General features: G+C 43.4%; 1 protein-coding gene across 6 annotated transcripts; it reads right to left on the reverse strand.

Annotated features, from left to right (window-relative positions):
• Positions 1-471: 471 nt before the first annotated feature.
• On the reverse strand, positions 472-25,833 carry OTOS (otospiralin). Of its 6 annotated transcripts, none has more exons than XM_081192801.1 (4): positions 25,761-25,833; positions 3,052-3,145; positions 2,743-2,769; positions 472-865 (listed from the first exon to the last, which is right to left on the reverse strand). In XM_081192801.1, exons 2-4 carry the CDS (start codon positions 3,107-3,109, stop codon positions 681-683), a joined length of 270 nt encoding a protein of 89 aa, XP_081048927.1. In that variant the 5' UTR covers positions 3,110-3,145; positions 25,761-25,833; the 3' UTR covers positions 472-680. The 6 variants fall into 6 exon arrangements, with proteins under 6 accessions (XP_081048927.1, XP_081048929.1, XP_081048925.1 ...); XM_081192803.1 differs by lacking the exon at positions 25,761-25,833 and adding an exon at positions 18,232-19,152 and having other exon boundaries at positions 3,052-3,114; XM_081192799.1 differs by lacking the exon at positions 25,761-25,833 and adding an exon at positions 8,031-8,063.
• Between the last annotated feature and the right edge of the window lie 242 nt (positions 25,834-26,075).

The following is a 26,075-nucleotide window of genomic DNA, read 5'->3' on the forward strand; positions in this document are numbered from 1 at the left end:
TAATCTTGGTTGCTCTTTTCAAACTCTACAACATCCTTTTTGAGATGCTGTTTCCCGAACCATAGGTAAAAAGGTACCCCTGACCATTAGGTCCAGTCACAGACGACTCTGAGGTTGCGTGCTCATCTCGCTCTATAGGCCGAGGGAGCCAGAGTATGTCTGCAGACAGCTTCCGGGTCATGTGGCCAGCATGACTAAGCCGCTTCTGGCGAACCAGAGCAGAACCTTCCCACCAGAGTGGTACCTATTTATCTACGTGCACTTGATGTGCTTTCGAACTACTAGGTGGGCAGGAGCTGGGACCAAGCAACGGGAGCTCACCCCGTCGCAGGGATTCGAACTGCCAACCTTCTGATTGGCAAGCCCTAGGCTCAGTGGTTTAGAACCATACTGTGTTCCTAATCATAGACGCATGCAATGTCATCACACAGATTTATAGAACTATGGATACATGGGGCTATTAGAATCAAATAATTCTTTATTCTGCTTGCAAAAAAAAAGGTAAATAGTAAGTATATATAGTCTACTAAAAAAGAAGCCACACTAAGATTCAACATTAGAAGTACCAGGAACAGAAGTTACGTATTTGATATAAAAGAAGCAGTGGAATAACACAGTTGTTAGAAAAGTAATTCTGGTGATCCATTGGTATTGGTAATTGTTGGGAATCGCCAAGTGAGTTAGTGCTCATGATCTGGGACATGATATCCAAGAGTGCTTCCAAGAGGTTGATGAGCAAAGAAGGTCCTGGCCATCTCATTGATTCTATGGTATGCTCCCAAGATCCGGAAGTATTCCACATATGCCCAGAAATCATTGGCCGTGAAAGGCCAATAGGGCATGTTTGCAGGCTGTCTGTAGGGGTCTAAAACAAAATATGCATGAGGTTCTTTCCCCCGATAACCAAGACATTAGGATTGAAGACTCATGCTACCTAAACAAATACCTTTTAGTCGCATTCCCTGAATGGGGCTGGTGCTACCCTTTAGCACAGTTGCCTTAATAAACAGTATGCTGCTTGCATCTGTTTCCCAACATATTTATTCAAAGTATTTTAAGCTGCTGTTTAGCAAGTGAGAGAGAAGGTACCACAGGAAAACAGTCGCTGCAGAACGGATGTGCTGATTAGTTAGTATGAGAAGTTGCTCTGACATCACAAGCTATATGTGGCATCCGTTAAAGGTAGCCATGGAGATGAAGGAAGGTCTTCAAGGCCCACTACCATATTGGTCTAAAAATTAGCTGCCTTCGAATATTGGCCACAGATATCTTTAAGAGGAATAAAAAAGGCCCTAAATCTCTGGCACCATCCAGTGCTTTTTACAATTTAAAGAGAACGTGAAGGACACTGACAAACTGGAACGTGTCCAGAGGAGGGCAACCAAAATGGTCAAAGGCCTGGAAACGATGCCTTATGAGGAATGGCTAAGGGAGCTGGGCATGTTTAGCCTGGAGAAGAGGAGGTTAAGGGGTGATATGATAGCCGTGTTCAAATATATAAAAGGATGTCACATAGAGGAGGGAGAAAGGTTGTTTTCTGCTGCTCCAGAGAAGCGGACACGGAGCAATGGATCCAAACTACAAGAAAGAAGATTCCACCTAAACATTAGGAAGAACTTCCTGACAGTAAGAGCTGTTTGACAGTGGAATTTGCTGCCAAGGAGTGTGGTGGAGTCTCCTTCTTTGGAGGTCTTTAAGCAGAGGCTTGACAACCATATGTCAGGAGTGCTCTGATGGTGTTTCCTGCTTGGCAGGGGGTTGGACTCGATGGCCCTTGTGGTCTCTTCCAACTCTATGATTCTATGATTCTATGACCCTCTAGTGTTTTTTCTCACCAGGCAACTAGCACCACCTGTTGAGAAGGTTGGGTGATCTGTTTACCAAAACTATGAAGTAAATGGAAATTCCATGCAGTTTCCAAGGTTTCCTCTTAAATCACAGCTTCTCTATGTATAAAAGTGCTACCAGAGGCCACACTCCAGTTTTATACACACCAGCTTGGGGTGGAGGGAGTGTTTCTGCTACATGAATATGCTTCTCATTGAGCTGAATGCTGGTTTTCTCCTCCTGATTGCTGCAAATGTTTGGGGAGACTGAAAGAAAAAGCAACCAGACACCGAAACATTGAAATATGAAGTCATAGAATCCATGGTGGGTATATAAATCCAAATAACCCCAGGAAAGTGAATAGTGCTACATAATACTTAAATTTCAAGTTCAGCCGGATGCGGCCATATAATTTAGCTTTAATCAACATTGTGCTGCCAATTTGATTAATGTGCTCTGGCCAGGGGAATCAATGGTCATCTGTCTGACTGCAACCGGTTCCATGGAGACCCAATTCCGGGATGCAAAGTTCTAGCTTCAGAAACTAGATGGAGGCAGCACTGTTTCCCATCTGCAACTCCTGATTCAGGAGTGGTGCAGCCATCCTAAATGTTATCAATTCAGTATCATTGCAGATTGTGCTATTTCATATGGTGATTTACATTCTGCCTTGCGAACAGTTTCTTAAAAAGGAAAACGTTTATGTGTGTTTGTAATTTTGGCAATTGCAGGTTTTAGTTCCTGTTCCTACTAAATGTTGAATTGATGGTTTCTCGGGGGTGTCTGATGTGGCTCAGTTTCTTTCAAATCTCCTCTGACATTTGATCAAACTTCACATTTGCAAGAATTCCCACTTTTAGACAAACTAGAGATGGGATTGAGCGAGACAACCACAAACAAACAAAATCCCTTTACCTTCTTCATCCTCGATCGGTCTGGCACCTGTAATTAGGGAAGAAATTCATCATCAGCCACTCGGTGAAAAGTCACAGTTTTACAAAGAGCTGCTGCTCCGTCACCACAAAACTAATAAGCAGCTAAGTTTCTGGTTTTCATAATACTGTAATAAAAGAATATTATGTTTCAACTCTCACTCATTACGCACCGCCAAATTAAACATTCATTATATTTGAATTCTGTATCATATTCCAAGCATATTGCAATGAAGAAAGTAACTGACGGGGGTGTGTGTGAAACAATATATATCTATTGCAATAAAGTTACCTGTTTGTGTGTTCCCCAAAATGCAGAAGCAAACTATGACCACGAAGGTTAACTTCATCTTTCCTGCAAGGAATATTTGTGTCTGAAGTTTAGCCTGTATAAAGAATGATGATGATGACATCAAAATATAGAAAGGCTCAATCTACACATTTTCTTTCTGCATAAAATGCACCTTTTTGTCTTGTGAACAGTACACAACCCATTACATTACTAATTGCAAAACTTTTTTTTTTACAAAGTACAATGATGCTCTTTTGTTAAGCCCCCTGCAAACATCTACATTTTGCATGAAATTTGATGCCTTGGAAACCACTTACTATTGGGATTGGTTTTAACTTCAGAAATTACCTTCCCTTCTTTCTTTTAAATCAGCGGACGTTTGTAGCTTTGAGTCAGCCGCAAAATCCTGAATGAGCTTCTATTGCTGCAAAATAGCAGTACTGTTTTGAAGAGGCTGGAGGAGTATTTGTAAGGGAAGAAACGTCACTCACGCAGCACACCAATCTGGCTCTTTCATCCTAATCTTGAGATGTTTACAGTGTGCTGCTAATATGAATGGGGTGGTAGAATATCAGTGGTGCAAAACTGCAAATCTTGGAAGTCTTTTATTTTTTCGCCATTTCACTTGTATGGAATCCAGGATCCAACTTCAGTCATCTTTAATATATTGTTGCGTAATCAGGTGTACCATACCTGGTGTTAAGTGCTGTGTGTATGACTGCTGAGTGGACAGAAAATCTCAGAGTTAATTTTTAGGACATCCAGATTAATTCAGTTTCAGTCATAGTACTTGAATTTAAAGCAGTTTGTTCCTACTGAAGCACGTAAGGTTAATGCCCTAATCTTAAACTCCTGTGGTAGCATGTCTGCCTTGGTTGTCTGATATAAGTCATAAATCATCTTAAATCCTAGCAGTATTTAATGGTGTTCTGGATTGGATTGCCTGACATTCCAGTTTATTCTCTGTAAGAGTAGATCTTTTCAACCAGAAGGCTTTAATGATGATGATGATGATACTGGCAGCAGGAATTGCTTTTGAGTTAAGTGATTATAACTTTCATTTTTTCACCACTATTTCAGGAGTGGGGGAACAGTTGGAACATGCTGTTCTGTGCTGTTTTAGCAGCTAAAGGTGCCTCATGTGGATTTCAGTCTACAGCAAAAAAAGCTAGGAGGAAAATTGAATTCTGAGGTATTTCACTGCTTCTACAAAGACAGCTCAGAAAGTGCTGCAGATTTGTTGGCTCGCTTCACGATGATACCATTGAAAGATGCAGAGGACCTACTTAACCCCAGTAAAATTAGCAAAAATGTATAGAACAAGTACCAATATATGTTGGAAATGTAAAGGAAAAGAAGGTAAATGGAATTGTAATGTAACAAAAAAAATCTGGGAAATATAATGAAATGGAAAAAAATGTTAAAAATAACCTTTTTTATTAGGAATTATAGGTACCGTGATCCCAAAGATCAGAGGAAACTGGTCACATATGCTACAATGGCCGCTCGGATGCTACTAGCCCAGAGACGGAAGGAAGAGGAAACTCCGACCAAAGAAGAATGGCAAATCAAGCTGATGGACGATGCCAAAAGTCAGCATGGTGCAAATGCATCAGTGGAGCCAACTGCTACTGATCCTGCCTACTTTTGCCGCAGCTTATACCCACCACCCAACCCCCAGACTGAAAAAGGTTCTCTGCTCCTGATTTAGGTGGCAGTTTGTGTCTTAAAGATGCAGGTCACTAAGAGCCCATTACACCAGTAGGCCATTATCTGCCGTGGTTTGTTAAACCTTCCAAGAACCTTCAACGCCAATAGCAGCTCTGTCCAGCGGTACAGTAGTACCCCAGGTTAAGAACTTACCGTATTTTTCGCCCTATAGGACGCACTTTTCCCCCTCCAAAAATGAAGGGGAAATGTGGGTGCGTCCTATGGGGCGAATACAGGCTTTCGCTGAAGCCTGGAGAGCGAGAGGCTCTCGCTCTCCAGGCTTCAGGAAGCTCTGCACAACTGTCCGGAGCCCGGCGCCAAGCCGCGCTGGCCTCCGGAAGGTCGTGCAGAGCTGCCTGCCCTCCCAGGCTCCGCGCAGCTCTGTGCGACCCTCGGGAGCCCGGCGCCAAGCCGCGCCGGGCTCTGGAGTGTTGCGCAGCGCTGCCTACATTCTGAAGCCTCGGGGGCGCTGAAGAGCGCGCCTGGGCTTTGCACAGCTGTCCGCAAGCCTGGGGAGACCGGCGCGGCTCCCTAGGCTTGCGGATAGCAGGCTGTTCTGGGGGCTGGGGTCGGGGGAAGCTCGGGCTTCCCCCGCGCCAGCACCGTGCCGGGGGGGGGGAATATTTTTTTTCCTTTATTTCCCCCCCCCCCCAAAAAAACTAGGTGCGTCCTATAGGGCAGTGCGTCCTATAGGGCGAAAAATACGGTACTTCGTTCTGGAGGTTCGTTCTTAACCTGAAACTGTTCTTAACCTGAGGTACAACTTTAGTTAATGGGGCCTCCGGCTGCTGCTGCGCCGCCACCACAGGATTTCTGTTCTCATCCTGAAGCGAAGTTCTTAACCTGAGGTACTATTTCTGGGTTAGCGGAGTCTGTAACCTGAAGCGTCTGTAACCCGAGGTACCACTGTACTGCCCGTTCCATGGAAGCTGTCATGTAAAGCTCAAGATATACAGCAGAATTGTTCCTCACAGCTCTTCATACCTTCCTTACACTCCTTCTTAACTAAGGAAGAAAATTGCCTCCTGAGGTTTGATTAGAACTGCATCCTATAATCCTGAGAGATTTATAGTAGCCACCACTTTTGTCCCAAGCATTAGAGCAAGACATGGTTGTTCATTTTCATAAGCTGAAAGAAAATATGCCTCCCTCTGAGCCCTGTATCAATGATTGCTGACCAAGTTTAAACACAACATGCAGCCCTAAGTAATTTCCCCTTCACTTTTCAAACAATTCATGCAGTCTGACAAAAAGCATCTGGAACTGAGGCACCTGCTAGAGAACACTGGGACTGAACTAGCATTGTAGTCTGTAGTTCTCATTAGCCAGCATATCCCAGAATGAATTCCCAGCAGTGTAGGACACAGGAGCCAGTCAAGCACCAAGGTGTATCACTTAATTTTATATTTGCCACCCACCTATTTGCCATCTAAGGGAAAGGTTCTCCCCGATCCCCACAAACACAACATCACTGAAAGTATGACACAAATGCAATTTAGTAATGCTCCCCACAATTAACTTTTTTAGTGACAACTAAAGTGAAGTACTTAATATTGTGTATAAACGATTCTGGATGCATGAAATAGTTCTGTAATCCACACTATAATTTATTTTTCAGATATTTTACATCAGTATGCAGTGGTGGCAAGAAACTGTGATGTGGAAAGTGTCTGGATCTTTAAGTTTTATCTCACATTATTTGGCATTGCTTGCCTATCTGCTTTGAGATACGTCTGTTACAACGGCCAACTATGTAACAGGTGAATGGTTACTATCTACACAGGAAAAACCCCACTGTGTTGTGGTTGCACATTGAGCAGATTCAAGGCAGTTTACAACTGGGCAGTGGCGTAGCGTGGGGGGGTGCAGGGGGGGCCGGCCGCACCGGGCGCAACATCTGGGGTTAGGGCAAATCCACGGGTTAGGGGGCACAAATCCACGAGTTAGGGGGTGCAAATCCACGGGTTAGGGGGCGTAAATTACTTGCCTTGCCCCGGGTGCTGACAACCCACGCTACGCCACTGCAACTGGGGCTGTTTACAGTGGATTCTGCTGCCTTTGTTTGTTGGCTGTCAGGACTGTAGCAAAACGCCTTCCACAATCCTGGGAAAGGTAGTTTGTTATGGGTGCTGGAAATTCTAACTCTGTGAGAAGCAAACTATAGTTCCCAGGATTATTTGGTAGAAACAATTTGCTTTAAATGGGATGTGACAATCAACAGCCTCTTGACTTATTCTTTGCCCTTTCTTTGTCAAGGAGGGTTACTCAATGCATGCTCCAATTTCAGACCGAGTTTTCCAGTCCCAGTGGAACCGGAACATGGGTGGAATAGCACAATGATATCACCTGCAGAGTAACTCTAGATGTGACAGGGGAAGGGGAAGGAAGAGACACGAGGCTGATGCTAGGTGATTGCTCCCCATCTGCCAAAACATCTGGCTCCACGTTGGTTCCCATATAACGAAGGAGCTGTTGGGTGCAATCTTTTCCTTCCTTTTCTTTTTGTAGTAGAACAATTGTTTCAGAGCCTGTGCATCCGTGAAGTGGTATAGTTGAATATAAAAGAGGGGAGATTCAGCTTCTTCTTCTTTTTTATCATGTTTATTAATTTAAAATACAATTTAAAATACAATCATACAATAAAGGTAAGTACAACAGAGTTAAGCACAAAAAAGAAAAAAAGAAAAAAAAAGAAAAGAAGGACAAAAAAGAATTTAACAGTAGCAAGAAAATGTCAATTGAAAAAGAAAACCAAATATTTATACAACATCATGTCTTATCCAATAAAGTCTTCTATGAAAAACTTCCAATCGTTTTCATTATACTTTTTCTATTGTCTTGATTTTATATTTCAGCTTCATCATGTACAATGGTACCTCGGGTTAAGTACTTAATTCGTTCCTGAGGTCAGTTCTTAACCTGAAACTGTTCCTAACCTGAAGCACCACTTTAGCTAATGGGGCCTCCTGCTGCCGCCGCGCTGCTGGAGCACAATTTCTGTTCTCATCCTGAAGCAAAGTTCTTAACCTGAAGCACTATTTCTGGGTTAGTGGAGTCTGTAACCTGAAGCGTATGCAACCCCAGGTACCACTGTATAGTGTTCATGAATGCACACATCAGTTGCAGTTCAGAAAAGTGTATTAGTAGCCTACATACGATTGACAGGCTTTACCTAATTAGAGTCCCAGAAGTTATAAATAAAGTTGTATAGGTAAACGCAAACCACAACAAAAGCAGGAGACAAGGGATGAGTGAAAAATGGCTCTTGCATAGAACAATTGATCAGTTTTATTTTGCTTCTTCATTCTATTTTTTTATATAATATTTTATTAAGTTTTATCAACAGAAAAGTTCAGAGAAATACAAAAACAGAAAAATACAAAATTACAAAATACAAAAATACAAACATTAAACACAAAAAGGAAAAGAAAAAAACACATATAAAAGAAAACAAAACCCCCTGTTTTTTAATTTCTCATCTTTAGTTAACTTATTTTCCTGACTTCCTCACGCCTCCCTTTTTTGTATCCCTTTTTTAAAAAAATTGATTCAGCAAATTCATATTTATTTTGCTTCTTCATTCTAAACCTCTTGAGCAGAAGCCTCAACTCGGCATTTTGCTTGCTTGGCAAGGATATATGTAAATTCCTCACTAGGCATGCCAAATCAAATTCCACACTAGCTGGAGCCTGTCCAGACAGTACCTTCTGTACTTTCCTGTACCCTCTAGCACTTTTAATATGCTGAAAGCACACACACTCCCAAGGATCATCTGGAGAAAGCAACAGTGGTGAGGTGTCTTGCTCACAATCCATACAGTGGACAATGTCCCTATTTCACAATGTGTATTGTCCCACGACCCAGTAAGGATAAGAAATTCCAGGGAAATGCAAGCCAGGCAATGCAGCGATCACAGTCTCATGCAGACACTGAAGCATTCAATAGCACAGCATCACTGAAAGAACTTAGTATTCCCCCTCCTGGTATCACCTACAAAGCAGTTTCTTTGTTTAAAAGTTTACTTATAAATATTTCAGCTCCATTAGCTGAGAAGCACATTAATCTGCACGTTGCAATGAACTGGGCTCAGTTATGCAGTTGCAAATTTGTAAAAGCAGAGTAAAAAAACAGAGAAGACATTGCAATCGCACAGGAGAACAGGAGCGATATTTTCACCAATGAAGCCCTTGGGAGATGTCTTATTCTGATTAGATTGTGAGCCCATCCTTTCAAATGGCTCAGAGAAGGCAGTTTATCTTTTCTTCATGTGTGTGTGTCTGAGAGAGAGAGAAGGAGAGAAATTCCAAACCACTTATAAAATAACTGCAACACAACATGATCAACATGCATCAACATGATCAATATAATCTGAAAATTGCTAAAATCAGTTCTTTTGTAATGAGCCATGTTTGGGTTTGGGTCTGGGCTTTGGGGCGGGGAGAAGGCAGATTGGTATGTAATAATAATAATAATAATAATAATAATAATAATAATAATAATAATAATAATAATAATAATTTATTAATTATACCCCACCCAACTGGCTGGGTTTCCCCAGCCACTCCCCAGCCACATGTAGAATGTTGAGGGCAGGTGATGGGAGCCTGGGATGACAGTCAGGATGGTAGTATTTGTGAGTTGACAGCTGGAATAGGGAAAGGGAAGAGAATGGAGGATAGAGGGTCAGCCCAACACATTTTGCTGCCAAAGATGGAGCAAGGGATTCCTCCCCGCCCCTCACCAACACCGCTCAAGGGATATAGCATCCACAGCTGAGTTATTTTGGCACCTGAGAATTGAGCAATTCATTGCTCAGTTCATTGCACAATTGTTTGATTTTTAAATTTTTTTATTGTTTTATATTATCCTATTGATAATTTTCCAATATGGCTGAAGCTGGGACATGCCCTAGAATTTATTGATGAGTGTATGGTCCCATAACCCCCCCTTTTTTAAAAACAGCAAGGAAGTAACTAAATAAATATTCTTAAATGTGTTGGGAAAATAGGGTTGGCACGCATTGCTTAATCACCTGTACAAGCTAAAAGATGCACATAATCATGCACATCCAGAATCAGGGAGCAACTCTATATACAAGCAGCTGGTGTAAAGCAGGACAGTGTAAATTAATCCCAGGTGAAGTTACACCAGATCCAGATTCTATTCAGAAGCAGAGCTACTGCTGTCTAAGCTAGCCTGGCCCTAAGCCTGGCAGAGGGAAAACAATCTTTTTAAATAGTTGTTACACCACCCTTTCTGCCAGCTTAATTTATGCTGGGTTGCTGCATCATGCACCAAGACTGAACTGGCTAAGGATTCAGCCTGGGTTGCCCACTCTCTGGTCCTGCCACACCCCCAGAGTGCCCCCTTTTCAGGGCTTTCATCAGCCTAAAATCCACCAGGCTCAGTTCAGCCTGAGATATCTCTCCTTCCCCATCTCATCTCAACTGGGATCCAGCAGCTGAGCCAAGCCCAGCTGATTGCTGATTGTTACTATTTTGATGTGGCAACCTGATCTGGAGCTAGAAGTGCAATTGCAGCCCTCAAGATAAATCCAGGCAACATCATCCGAAAAATCCAATGCTGCTGCTTTAGATGTTTGTGATTCTTCCGACATGGAAAGTACTTTGGTGGTGCATGCCGTATTTTGTTTCGAAACGTCTCAGCACATGAGTTGTATGTCTTTCCCCTGCCCATCAGTGTTTTCCCTGCAGAATGATCATGACGTCTGAAGCAGATTGATGCCTATTTAAAAAAATCACCACTTTTGTAGGGCAAGAGATGGTCATATGTTTTATGCTGTCTGCAAGCGCCACCTACTGCATAACTTGTGAAAGGAATGGCTATGGACTTGGCGGAAGGCTGCTGGAACCCTGATGGCCCTTTTGCTCAAGTTCTGTTTTGTGCTGCGTGACCAACATCCTATTGTACAGTGGTACGTCAGGTTACAGACGCTTCAGGTTACAGACTCCACTAACCCAGAAATAGTGCTTCAGGTTAAGAACTTTGCTTCAGGATGAGAACAGAAATTGTGCTCCGGCGGCACGGCAGCAGCAGGAGGCCCCATTAGCTAAAGTGGTGCTTCAGGTTAAGAACAGTTTCAGGTTAAGTACGGACCTCCGGAACGAATTAAGTACTTAACCCGAGGTACCACTGTATCTCCAAATAAGTATTGTACACCCAGCCACCATACTACCCCCACTCCTTACATACTTTCATAGAATCATAGAATCATAGAATCATAGAATCATAGAATCATAGAATCCTAGAGTTGGAAGAGACCACAAGGGCCATCGAGTCCAACCCCCTGCCAAGCAGGAAACACCATCAGAGCACTCCTGACATATGGTTGTCAAGCCTCTGCTTAAAGACCTCCAAAGAAGGAGACTCCACCACACTCCTTGGCAGCAAATTCCACTGTCGAACAGCTCTTACTGTCAGGAAGTTCTTCCTAATGTTTAGGTGGAATCTTCTTTCTTGTAGTTTGGATCCATTGCTCCGTGTCCGCTTCTCTGGAGCAGCAGAAAACAACCTTTCTCCCTCCTCTATGTGACATCCTTTTATATATTTGAACATGGCTATCATATCACCCCTTAACCTCCTCTTCTCCAGGCTAAACATGCCCAGCTCCCTTAGCTCCCTTTCACTCTGCTTCATCTTCAAATTGAACCACCATGATGGTGGCGGCTATAAATAGCCATTTGAACATGCTATTGCCACATCCTGGCAGACTTGTCAGTGTCAGCTCCCAACAGAGCCTACCTGGTTGAGCCCTGAAGCATCTGTGATGCCTGCTCTATTTTGCCTGTTACTCTTTGGCAATCAGGGGACAATAGGAGGATTAAAAAGTGCTAAAAACAATGTGAGTACTGTATTCTTGCTCTGGGAAAAGTAGCCTTCCGTAAACCAATGGCACGTTTCTTGTCTTAAATTTTGCCTGCACCGCTAGCAGATTGTGATCATCCTTCCTGTAAATCAAGACTGCACTCCCTTCAGCTTGTAAATCCTTGCTTCAAATTGCTGTTTCATTGCAGCAGTTCTCTTTACCTTAAAACCATAACAAATCTGCTTAAATATCTTTAATAACTCCCTGGAAAGTACCTGGATGTCTGACAAAAGAAATCCATCATTGGTTTAGAGAGATAGCATACTGTTTTTGATTAACATATTATTATACCCTCCACGGTACCCAGTCATAGAGTTCTTGGTACATAATAGAAAGTGGAAAAGGCTTGACATTGTTGAATTTTCCTCCAGTAAGCTTGAGCAGACATTGCTAGTAAACAAAGCTGGTTAACACCAAGTTTTTATGAGAAATGTAACAATTAGGGACTGAGAACCTACTGCTAAGTTCCCACAGCACTATGGCAGATGGACACCAGCCTGCACTGTAGCATCTAAAGGATCACATGGTATGAGTAAATAACCTGGTTCCTTCCCATCTGAAAGTCCCCATCGCTAGAGCAGGATGGGATGTAGCCACACAGAAGCAAGTCCAATACTACTCTTGAGATGGGAGACCCAATCAACATGTAGTGAGGAATGGAGACAGTGAGTATGGTCGTCTTCCCTCTAAATGTTGTCCATCTGAGTAGGAATACATATATAGGGTTGGGTCCTGTCTAAGTTACTTGAACACAGACCTTATTGAAATGGGTGTGACAAGTTAGTCTTCTTGATGATTTACCTTACATCCCATTACATTCAAGGAGAACTAAGTTCAACTAATTTACTCTGGATCCAGCCCATAGACCAACATGAGACCAGGCCTTCTTTGCTGTGGCTTCCCGTCTGTGGAATGCGCTCCCCAGGGAAGTTCGCCTGGCGCCTTCACTATGCACCTTTAGGTGCCAGACAAAAACGTGCCTTTTTAACCAGGCCTTTGCCTGACTTGATCTACATCCTATACTCTTTTAAAAATGCTGGCTCTTTGGCGGTTTTTTATTGGGTTGTTTTTGTTTTGATTTCATGTATTTGATATTTTATGTGAACTGCCCTGAGACCTTTGGGTATAGGACAGTGTGTATATGTAGATAGATAGATAGAAGAAGAAGAAGAAGAGTTTGGATTTGATATCCCGCCTTTCACTCCCCTCCAGGAGTCTCAAAGCGGCTAACATTCTCCTTTCCCTTCCTCCCCCACAACAAACACTCTGTGAGGTGAGTGGGGCTGAGAGACTTCACAGAAGTGTGACTGGCCCAAGGTCACCCAGCAGCTGCATGTGGAGGAGCAGAGACACAAACCCGGTTTCCCAGATTACGTGACTACCCTCTTAACCACTACACCACACTGGCTCTCAGTTGGATAGATAGAGGGAGAGGGGTGGGGAAAGGGAGACCAGGGTTGGGCAATTTGCAGCCGTCAGCCTAATTTTGTGCAGGTGGCAAGAAAAGAAAAATTAGGCGATAGGGAGAAAGATGTCCCACCTATTGTTGGTTCTGAATTCCATCCACTGCCTGTATGTGGCCCCCAACAGAAAAAAGGTTGCCCACCTCAACGTATGTCAGAAATATGTTGTAAGCTGCAAAGGAAGATGGGATGTTTTAGTTCTTATACAAGTATTGCAACTATCAGATTCTACCAGTACCCTGAGATTTCCGTAACTGCTTGTGTTTTCCTTCTACCCTGAACTGCATGGCAAAACATCTAAGAGGATAGTCACTAGACAGATGTCAAGGCGGGAGTCGGGAGCAAGTCAGCAATACCTCACAGGGTGTCAGTGAAGTTAACTCTCTATTCAAAGAAGCAAAACAGCTCTTTCCAGAAACTCTTCCCTAGTGAGCACTGAAGATCCCCATCTTCCCACAGCTTCCTAAGTCTTCTCCTCTCCCGGGTCTTTCCCAAGCAACCTGAGATTTCTACACTTTGTCTGTCTCTGCTGCATCCTCTTCAGGAGAGGGGAGCTGGTCACAGCAGGAAGGGGAGAGTCCCTGGCTTCTTCCACAGCCTGCCTCCACTCTCCCTCTTGCCCCCCCATCTCTCCAGCCTCCAGTTCTGCCTTGTATTCTGGACAGCCCTCTGCATAGCCTCACTACACCCTGTTACTTCTTCAGCTTCCAACACCTCCTCCTCCTATTCTGCTCCCTTTTCCCACTCCAGCTACTCCTCACTGTCCCACCACCAGTCCCCTGGCTCTAAGTCTTCCTCCCTTGGGGGTTCCTCAGCTGGAACCTCCCAACACCCCCTCTGTATCCAGCCAGTCCATGGCAGCACACTGGCAGTTACCTCAGTTCCTCATCTGTCATGATATCATTCCATATTTTTTGTGCCAGCAATTTTTTCATCAGCTTTTAGCCTTCACACAGTGAAATTGGCTATGCTTTGAGGTTCTTTTATTTCTAGCATCTCTCCTTCTATATTAAATTCCCAACAGCGACATCTGAAAGCCTAACTGTTTCCAGATATCCATGGTTCTTCAGATCACTTTCTGGTTAACAAGCTCATTGAAATAAATAGGCCACGGGGTTGCTGGGCTGGAAACTGCAGCTGAAGGTGTGACAGCTTTCCTGCAGGGTGAGAAAATTCTGAGACAGGAAGCTGGTTAGAGCTTCCAGCTGACTGCAGAGCAGACCAGGTCCTCCTAGAGACCATCAGGCACCCGTCCCTTTGCCTGCTCTGACACCACTGACAGCTGAAGCAGCCTTATACTGCTATACCATTGGGTCCATCTAGCCCAGTACTGTCGACAGTGACAGGCAGTGGCTCTCCAGAGTTTTGGACAGAGGACATTTCCAGCCCTAACCTGAGATTGAACCTGGGACCTTCTGCATCCAAAGCATGTGCTCCTCAAATGAGCTGCAGCCCTTCCCCTCATTAAATACTAATTTGCATCTTGTTGTCCTGCTTGTTATCAAGCTCTCATATCTGCTGGTGGTCTGTTAAGAATTGTTTTAGAAAGAATTGGACTGATCTTAATGATAGACTTGTAAATATTGATAGTTGTTGTTGTTTAGTCGTTTAGTCGTGTCCGACTCTTTGTGACCCCATGGACCAGAGCACGCCAGGCACTCCTGTCTTCCACTGCCTCCCACAGTTTGGTCAGACTCATGTTTGTAGCTTCGAGAACACTGTCCAACCATCTCGTCCTCTGTCATCCCCTTCGCCTTGTGCCCTCCATCTTTCCCAGCATCCGGGTTTTTTCTAGGGAGTCTTCTTTTCTCATGAGGTGGCCAAAGTATTGGAGCATCAGCTTCACGATCTGTCCTTCCAGTGAGCACTCAGGGCTGATTTCCTTCAGAATGGATAGGTTTGATCTTCTTGCAGTCCATGGGACTCTCAAGAGTCTCCTCCAGCACCATAATTCAAAAGCATCAATTCTTCGGCGATCAGCTTTCTTTATGGTCCAGCTTTCACTTCCATACATCACTACTGGGAAAACCATAGCTTTTACTATACGGACCTTTGTTGGCAAGGTGATGTCTCTACTTTTTAAGATGCTGTCTAGGTTTGTCATTGCTTTTCTCCCAAGAAGTAGGCTATCAAATATTGATAGTACCATGCTTTAAATAGATGGTGACCCAAGATAGTCCTATTCCATCATGTTTATCCTTGGTGGTTGTTTTAATTAGCTATTCCTTTATACAAAGCTTAATCCAAATCATGTAGGGCCTGCCATTCGAGCCCTGGATGAAAAAGTGTTTGGCCCATTAATGTGGAGACTGGGGGTAATTTGGGGAATGGGCAATTTCATTTCATACCAAAGTATCTACTAAAAATGAATGGTTTGGCAAGTGTGGGGTCTCTTTTACCGCTGCAGCTATGTGGTTTTTTTTCTAGGAGGTAGCTCCTGGTACAATTTTGTCCTATTCATGGCCACAGGAAACTGCCTCTTATCAAGTCAGACCAGTCTAAACCAGCCTTTGCCAACTTGGTGCCCTTTAGATGTTTAGGATTACAACTCCCATCAGCCCCAGCCAGCACAGCCAATAGTGAGGGATGATGGGAGTTGTAGTTCATTATCTGGAGAGTCCCAGGTTGGTGAAAGTTAGTCTATTCCATTCGTTCCCACTGCTCAATTATAACCAGAAATATTTCTTTGCAGACAGTTCCTGTAATTTATCTATGATTTTACTAATGGAGGAACTTCCTCCTTTTCCATCCCCTGACTCATTGTTCACATACTTATGGTCATCTTTACAACCATGAGAAAATCAGATGGATGACTGCAATTGCTAATATTTATCCAAGGTAGACAGGGATACTTCTCGAAAATACTTCAATTGCTTTCTTGAAGCCTCAAGTGATCACAGCTGCTGAATTTATATCCCGTGCTTAAACATCTGGTGTATATTTGTATTAAGAATTAACAGACAAGTCCTCCCAACCTGTGGAGAAATAATAATTTCCTCTACTGCTGATGACCAGGCTCTGAGTGCCATTCCTCAGGGGGGGGGAAGGGGGGGCAGGCATCAGCAAGCTTATGAGAAACCCAAGGTTTGCCAAAACACAGAATATGTAGAACTAGCGACTGCCCTCCTGCTGGCTCTACTTGCCACCCTCAACCCACTTAAGACCTTGTCATCCCCTCCTCTTACAGCTCACCCAAACCGCCCCACATTTTAGACCTCCTTCCCATCCCTATTCATATGGCCTGCCTGTCTCTGATGATGCCACTTCTGCCTTAATAGTGGAGGGCAAGGAGGAGAAAAGTGATGGCGGCAGAGCAAGATAGCTGCTGACAAGCTGTCCTGGTGTGTCATGACCATTCCACCGCAGCTCACCTGGGTTGCCCACCTGTGTCGCTTACCTGGGTTGCTCATGCCACTCACTTGGGCTGCCTATGCCGCCCACTTGTGCCAACTGCCTGCTTGGGCCACCCACTCATTTCCCTCTTCCTTGCCCTCCAACCTTGCCGTGATGGCCCAGCAGCATCTCTTGTTTGACCCCACAGGCGACTCCTTGAATGGAAAGAATGAGAAAATGCATTATGTTTTCTCAAAGAACCTTTCATTGGTCAACCTGTAGGTCTTTTAGAGCTACCATAGATTCTGGCATATTAGGCGACTGGGCGTATAAGACAACTCCCCAACTTTTGCTGTTATAGAGTTTGGCCGCCCGCCAAGCGCCGCCAGGGGCAGAAAGCGCACCACTCTGCTGCCTCTGCCATCACAGCAGCAGCAGCCTGAGGCAAGGCGTTTGGTGGGTGGATCTCCCTCCCTCCCTCCTGGCTCCCTCCCTCCGGGAATCTGGTGGTCCCCATGGTGGCAGGGCGGGCGAGCCCCGGCCGTAGCCGTGCACCACCTCGCCACGAGAAGGGGAGGCTGCCGCGGTTGCTGCTGCTTCAGGAGGCGGCCAGGGATTGAGGTGGGGGGCAGCTCTTACCATCCTTCTGCCCATCGCTGTTCCAAGCCAGCTGCTGCCACTGCCACCTGCCACAACCATACCTGGCGTATAAGACGACCCCCGACTTGAGGAAGATTTTCCGGGGTTCAAAAGCCATCTAATACACCAGAATCTACGGTATATTTGGAAGGTTTAGTTCTGACAGTGATTCCTCGGAAGATACTGCAAAGTCAATTGTGCATAGATACTTGAAATATACTCGGAGTCGAGAGTGGATTTCATGCTCTTTATTCAGCTCATAGTGGTGAGGAGGAATGGAAGTTCCCCCAGAATGCCTGCTTTATATACATTATTTACACAATGGGCCCCACGTGATTGGCTAATTCCGGGATTCTCCTGTAGGCCAATCAGGTTGTGGATTCACTTCCACCTGGAGCTGGATTGGGTGGCTCCTGTGGACCAGACTGCTGAATTCTGAATCCTATTGTTCTAGGACCAATCAGACTGCTGCATTTGGATCCTATTCAACTCAGTACATAACAATACTGTTTCTGGAGGTCTGGCATACCCTACACTAGAAACTGTCGATATAAAATGACGCTTTTGTAGACCCCTGCATGGTAACGTTAAATTTGCAAATCCATGCAAGAGCAATGAAGAGTCTCATGGCATCTTAAAGATGAGCAAATAAGGAACCCCTAGACTAATTTGGTACATCACAGGTCCCAGTTAGGACTGTGAGGCTATTTCCCCCAAACCACAGCCACCTCACACCAGATGCCCTGTGGGGAGCTCAACTGAACAGCCGCTCCCTGCAGAAAGAAGGGTTGACGGTACCACCCATCAGCTGATAAGTGGTACCTGCTGGATTAGCTGAATGACCAAGGCCCCTCAGCGGACCTTGCTTGCACAGCTGATCCTTGCAGAAAGCAGCTTTGCCAGCCCAATGCCTGGTGCTAGGGAAGTGCTAAGCGCAGGTCTTGCAAAGCGCATTGTGTGGTGCTTCCCAAATGCCAGCTGATCCCATCTGCTAGAGCCGATCTGGTGCTTCCACCAGCGTGTTTGCCCCATGCCAATCTCAATACCACCTTGTGTCTCCCTTGATTGCAGCAGCAGTGCAGGCAACCTGAGGTCAGGTGAGCTCCAGCTCCCCAACGGGTCATTTGCTCTTAATAAGGAAATAAATACCTATGGATGTTGTTTGTATAAATCTGCACTATTACTCATCTCTGCAACTCCCTCTTCTTCTTTTGTCCGGTGCTGCTATTCATGCCTGGTCATGCCTTCACAGGGATGGTTTCAATGGAAGGAAATGTGAGAGTTTAGGACTAGGAACAAAGAAAACATTTGAAGAAGGGATATTTCTAAAATTATAAAAGGATATGAAAAATGAAACACTTATGAGAAAACTGCCAAATCACCCAAGCACCCTGTGGGCTTCTCAAGTAAAGGTATCCCTATATGAAAATAAGGTTGTTTCCATGTAAGCACAGTCTGCAGGAAGGTTGTGTTTATAAGCAGAAAATTGAACTTCAGCTTAATGAAGAACATTTGTCCCCAGCGGAACATCTTGTCAGCTATAATAACTCTCCTCAGCTTTTATGACAACCCAGAAGAATTATCTTCTAAGAAATATGATCAAAAGACCTATAAAAAACCAAACAAGGAATTTACTGGGAAAGATTCTAAAAGTAGGGAAATTAAGGGGGAAATACAAGGAGAGTGAACCTACCAGCCATGAGATATAAGTGTGGCTCAGTCTATTGAGTCTGACGTAAGTGACTTAAAGGCAGACTTATGAAAAACCTTCACAATGGGAAGACTATCTGCTTTTCATTACTTGGTTTAGTCTCAGGAGCAGATTGACCATCTCGCTAACCGTAGCTGATGCAACTCGCAGTTGCTTTGGAATGGGAAATGCCAACCCGGATACAATGCCAGTCTCCAAATGCAGCAGGGTTTCACAGCTGTATAGAAAGGAAGGCTCAAGTCTGTTGGGGGGTGGGATTCAGCATTGTTTGTTATTTCAAAGCCATTTCGAAATGGCATGTAGTGGGGTGAACAAATCCTCACTCTGAAATTTATTTGAAGTCATAGTACTGTAGAAGAAGAAGAAGAAGAAGAAGAAGAAGAAGAAGAAGAAGAAGAAGAAAAGAAGAAGAAGAGTTTAGATTTGATATCCTGCTTTATCACTATCCGAAGGAATCTCAAAGCGGTTAACATTCTCCTTTCCCTTCCTCCCCCACAACAAACACTCTGTGAGGTGAGTGGGGCTGAGAGACTTCAGAGAAGTGTGACTAGCCCAAGGTCACCCAGCAGCTGCATGTGGAAGAGCGGAGAACCCGGTTCACCAGATTACGAGACTACCGCTCTTAACCACTACACCACACTGGCTGTAGTTTTAGTATGCCATGCCCTGGTCCTAACTGCACTACAAGAAAACAAAACCAAGTGCTTTCAATAGAGCTTCCTTCCATATAGGAGATATGATCAAGAGAAACCCTAAATGGATTTTAATAGCCCCCTGTGTCCAGAACGTTCTTCCCAGGAAAGCTCACCTGGTACTGCCCTTGTCATTGTTTCAGTCCCAGGCAGAGGTTGTTTTCCCAGTTATTTTGCCAGAAACAGTGGATATTATTAGTATTGGATTGTAATTTACTTTCTTAGTAAGAAGTGATACATACATTTAATAAACCTAAACCTAACCAATAGTCCTATAGAATGCTGGACTTCTGCCAAACTTCCTTTTAAAAGCACACACAAGACTTATGTGGTATATGTAGCTTGGTCTTGGGACAGGGAACAGCTGGAAAGCAAAAGCGCATTCGGTACAACCAGCTGAATCACAATCAATAAGTCAATCATGGCTAAATTAGACATAAGGGCAAATATATAACTTCCATCACATTGAGGAGCATAAAGGAAATTGACTTATATTGAATTAAGACTGTTGGCCCATTGATCTAGCCAACTCAATACTGTCTGCATTGACAGGTGGCAACTTTCCAGGCAAACGACCTTCCAGGCCAGGGACTGAGCCTGGGACCTTTTGCATGCAAAGCATGGGATCTTGCAGTGTGATGCTATGGCGTCACAATGCCCTGTGTTTATTTACCCCTGCTCTGCATCAGTGGAGATGGGGAGATGCAGGACATAGTGACATCACAATAACAGTGTATGCTGGAATGGAACAGAACGGAGGAACTAGATGTGTGGTTGCCATGGTGTGTTTGTGTCTAGCGACATATTTGCCATCATGTATTGTTTGACCCTAAGGCTGGTTTTGATTGTATCCATTTAAATCAGACCTATTGAAACCAGTGGCCTTGAACTTATGCACATTAACTTTAATGAGTCTACTCTGAGTACGACTTACCCAGTGTGTAAACTTCCTTGTTCACCTGGACCGGTGTAGGGGGGGGGGGGGAATGGAGCGCAACCTAATAACTCATTTTTACAGCCAGATCTTCCAGGATTTTCATTTTGCTCTCACTTAATGAACATATTTGTTTGCATTAAAAAAGAGCTAAATAGTCTTGATTGATACCAGGCATTATGTAACAGCCAAGAAGCATTTATTAGTTGAATAGCTGGTTACTTGCTGATCAAACATTACAATTAAAATCAGAGTTATTTAACTCAAAAAGTTATACCGAACATCGAATCAATTGACAGTCATAACAATAATAATGAATGATTAATATACAATTACCTAAGCTCATTACCCAGGTAATGTCAATTAGCTGCCTGAATTAGCTCAGGAGAAAAGCTTGCATTTGTTAAAAAAAGGTTCAATAACTTCTTGCAGCAATGACAAATTGCCCCCTGTGCAGGGACATGGATGGGAATCCTAATGAGGCCAAGATCCCCGCTGAGGTGCCCTGCAATTGCCTCATAACCATTTCATAACTTACTCTTATGCTGTGTCATGTCAATCAGCTTAGATAAATAAACATGGGGAAAACAATCCGGGTATCTCTCAGAATACCGAGCTGGGAGACGCTTACCAGTGTAAACATGGAGGGTGGGAAAGCCTTTAAAGGTCTGACCCTGATTTCCAGGACTTGGGCCCAGACTAGGACTGGCTACAGAGGAGAAACTGTGACCACATGGCTTGAAAGCACACACTACAAAACACATCATTCTTCCCTTCCCACCGCTGTTAACCAGAAAAAGATGAGAGACGGGATCAACTATCGAAGGTCAGGCCCTGAGGCTAAAGTATCTTCACAGGGGGAGGGAAATGGTTTCAGTTTGAAAGAAAGAAGTAAGTGGTATGGGGATTCTTTGCGGTTCTTGAGCAGTAACACAGGCTACATGCACACTACACATATTATTGAACCGCTCTGGGAACTGTAGCTGTGTGAGGGGCATAGGGGTCTCCTAACAGCTCTCTGCACACTTAACAAACTACAGCTCCCAGAATTCTTTGGGGAAAGCCATGCCTGCTGAAAGTGGTTTCAGAGTGCTTTAAATGCATGGCATGAATGTGGCTACAGTCTTTAGAAATTTTAAGGAACATCAGACACAGACCTGATTATTCCTCCCACATCCTATTCCTTGCTGTTCATCTGGCTGCTACACACCATATATTTAAAGTACATCGAATCCTGGGAACTGTAGTTTGTCAAGTGTTCTAGGAATAATAGTTCAGTGAGGGGTAAAGTTATCAGGATTCTTGTGTGTGTGTGCTTTAAATATATGGTGTACGCAACATTTTTGGAGAGTTTGGATAAATATCAACAAGCCTTTGGACTGCATGCAACAACCCTCTTTGCCTTATTCAACTAGCAAACCAGGAAGTCTTCCATTAATTATAGCTTCCCATATAGTCTGAGTTGGGAAGCTACAGTCGTGCCTCGCAAGACGAAAATAATTCGTTCCGCGAGTCTTTTCATCTTGCGATGTTTTTCGTCTTGTGAAGCACGGTCCGTCGCAACTGCGCCTCTTCAAGCGGCTTTAAAAAAAAAGGGCAAGACGAAAACGTCTTGCGAAGCAAGCCCATAGGGAAATTCGTCTAGCGAAGCAACGCAAAACCGAAAAACCCTTTCGTCTAGCGAGTTTTTCGTCTTGCGAGGCATTCGTCTTGCGGGGCACCACTGTATGGTTAATAGTTTTGGAACAAGTCAGGATCATATTAAACCAACTTCAGACCACAAGTTTAATAACCTGGATTGCTCTAAAGCTTTTAACCATAGTTTCCTGGTTCAGATGAAATGGGAAACTATAATTAATGGAAGCCTTCCTTATTTAGCTCTCTGGGAAAGATTGAGGGCACAAGGAGAAGGGGATGACAGAGGACAAGATGGTTAGACTGTGTTCTCGAAGCTACGCACATGAGTTTGACCAAGCTGCGGGAGGCAGTGGAAGACAGGAGTCCCTGGCGTGTGCTGGTCCATGGGGTCACGAAGAGTTGGACATGACTAAACGACTAAACAACAACAACAACATGTAAAGGGAGGAGTGAAGTGGCTGCATATAGAATGTGGACAAAAGCTTTGGTTATTAAACTAAGATATGATCATTCAAAATGGTCTTTATATCATTGTGAGAAACAACACGCTTAAAAGCTGTATAAAAGGTAAAGGGACCCCTGGCCATTAAGTTCAGTTGCGGACGACTCTGGGGTTGCGGTGCTCATCATAATTTACTGGCCGAGGGAGCCGGTATTCATCCACAGACAGCTTCCGGGTCATGTGGCCAGCATGACTAAGCTGCTTCTGGCAGAGCAGTACCTATTTATCTACTTGCACTTTGATGTGCTTTCGAACTGCTAGATTGGCAGGAGCAGGGACCGAGCAATGGGAGCTCACCCTGTCACGGGGATTTGAACCGCCGACCTTCTGATCGGCAAGTCCTTAGGCTCAGTGGTTTAGACCACAGCACCACCCGCGTCCTTTTAAAAGCTGTATACATGTGCCTCTATGGAATAAAGGCATGAGATTCTCGGCATGTACAACACTCAGGGAAAATATGTACAAAATGATGTACAGGTGGTATGTAACGCCTGTAAAATTGGGAAAAATATATAAAACTGGTGACAAATTATGTTGGAAATGCAAGAACAAGGAGGGCAAGTTCTATCATATGTGGTGGTTGTGCGAGCCTATTAAAAAATTTTGGGAATCTATTTACAACGAACTAAAAAAAATTCTTAAATATACCTTTATAAAAAGACCTGAAGCCTTTCTGCTGGGGATAATTGGAGGGGAAATAAAAAAGGAAGACCAAACACTCAGTATGCGACAGTGGCCGCCAGAACCCTAATAGCGCAGAATTGGAAGACAACAAGAATCCCAACTATAAATGAATGGCAATCTAAACTATTTGATTATTTAGAATTGGCAAAAATGACACAGAAAATAAGAAATCAAAAAATACAAAATTTAATAAAGATTGGAATAAATTCATGGCATACATGGAAACAGAGGTTAAAAAAACTTAAAAATCACAGTAGGCGTGATAGAACACTTGTGATGAAAATTTTTTTTCTTAGGAAAAGAAACTGCAGATAGAAAAATTTCTATAATATATTCCAAAACCGAGATGAAGGGAAGTCAGTAAGTGTTGTGTGTTATGTAGCTAATGTATGTGAATGTGTTGTGTATGTCCCTTTGTCTGTATGCTGTTATTAAATGAATCAAAACCATTAAAAATAAAAAATAAAAAAATAAAAGCTGTATACATGTGCCTAAAAACCCCAGTTGGGCTATAGATGCCTGTTAGAAGCATACAAGTGTTTGAGGTGCAATCCCTTTCATCTGCGAGGCATCTCTGCACTGGTATTTTTCACAAATGCAGCTGCTGATGCACAAATGCCATGCTCTACTTCTTTAGCATGCAACTCTGCAACACTTCACTGCAATTAGTTATAATTATAAGGGGAATGGGGAATGTTTGAAAGGTCACACATTGTTGGTTTTTTAACCCATGTAAATAGTCAGCGGCATTAATGCTTCTGAATATCAGCTGCTGGAAACCACAATTAGGGGCCTGAACCAGCAGGCTCTCTTATGCTTTTAAATGTGTGCACACCTGCACACTTATTTGCACAGAGGATGTGGTTGCCTTTTGCCTTTCTCCTCTCTAGGCACCTGCATAACTATTAAGGGCAGGGTTCGCCTAACAAATCCCATCAGCAGAAGCCCTGCACACGATGAAAAGGATCAATTATATTAGGGGTTTAGGGTGCCCTGCAATGATATGCTGCAAGTCACACATGTAGATAAATCTTTTACAATTTTTGAAAACAGCTTTATTTTCCTTATGAGTGAAAGTGCCATCAAACTTTTTATAGCACTGTGATTAAAATTTGGAAGCATTGCCAAGATACAGAACAAAATTGCTTCAGGGACAGCCAGCTGGCCACCCCTGGTTTCATCAGGGGCAGTATAATTTATCTTCTGAGATGCTCCTCATTATTTTTATTTTCTTAAATAAATTTGCTCTTGTTTCAAACCTAAAATTTGCTTGGCAGGCTTTGCAATGTTTATTGTACCCCATCCCTGAGATCTGAATATGTTTCCCCATTCACCAAATTGGTTCCCCCCTGCCCTCCTAAGATGTCTTCCTGTCTCTGCAGGTATTCAATCTTCCCTTTCTTCATTTTTGATCAGCCCGTTTTTTGTCATGGATCGGTAATTTAAAGGGTTTTCCAGATGGTTAAATGCTATTCATTGAAGAAGCTCGATAGCATGTTAATATATATGTATGATGCTCTCTAGCCTCCAAATCTGTCACTTATTGAACTCAGATGGGATGCGATGGAGAGAAAAGTAGAAATTCTGTAGCAGCATAATGCTGAACAGCTGTGCTTGGAGTTGATAATTACTGTCCATGTTCAAAAAACGGTCAGTTGCAGTCCATCACTTAGGAAGGTTTTCACTTTTGGTAAAGGAGTATTCATTTAAATATATTTTTATTATTTTCCTTCTTAAACAACATTTTCAGCATTACAGCATTACAATACCAAACACAAAATACCAAACACAATACCAAACTCTCTGCTCTGCCGAGAAAACGACTTCCCTCCTTCCCTTCAGCAGGTTTTTCATTTCAAATCCAATCGCGCAATTTAAATCTTCAACCTATTGTCCACATTGTAGGATTTATTTCAATCCTGCTAGTGTCTTCAAATTTTTGCAATTATTATTCAAATATACAATAAATTTACTACAGTCCCTTTGGAATTTCTGATCGTCCTGGTCTCGAATCCTGCAAGTCAGTCTGGCCAGTTCTGCAAAGTCCATCATCTTCGCCTGCCACTCTGCAATGGTAGGTACCTCCTGTAACTTCCACTTTTGGGGCCATAAAGTTCTTGCTGCCACCGTGGCGTACATAAATAGTCTTTGGTCTATCTTCGCAATTTCCTCACCCATCAAACCTAGCAAAAATGCTTCCGGTTTTTTGGGGAAGGTGTATCTAAAAATCTTTTTTTAGTTCATTATAGATCAATTCCCAAAATGTTTTTACTGTATCACAAGTCCACCACATATGATAAAAGTCACTGTCTGATTCTTTGCATTTGGTAAAGGAGTATTCAGTGGACAACAATGACCTAAGTTGAATTCCATATCATGTAACATCAGTGTTTGTTTTCAGCCTTTCTATGATAGTCATAAAACCATTTTTGGTTAAGGACAATTGAAAAATTATCTTCATGCCCCCTACTCTCTTGTTGCTAAAAACTTAGAGATGTTACTGAAGCTCATAATTACCTTGGATCGACATGCAAATTTGAAATGTGCATCTGCAGTGTGAATTGCAGATTTCCCACACAAGTTCTTCTCTGACTTGGAGTCAGAATCGTAGCTTCCTGGTGGAGCTTCATGGTGGAGCACACGCTTTGTGTGGAGAAGACCCAGAAGATCCCTGCTTCAATCACTGGCATCTCTTTAGCCATCTTTAGCTATTTCACCCCTTGCTTTTTCCTGTAAGACCAATTGCTGTTGTTAACAGTCGTTAACAGGTTTAGCACACCTATCAGCAAATCACCCATTCCCACTACCCTTCTGAGTAATACCCCACCCTCT

Source organism: Podarcis bocagei (assembly GCF_964188305.1).
Source record: "Podarcis bocagei genome assembly, chromosome: 4".
Taxonomy (NCBI): Eukaryota; Metazoa; Chordata; class Lepidosauria; order Squamata; family Lacertidae; genus Podarcis; species Podarcis bocagei.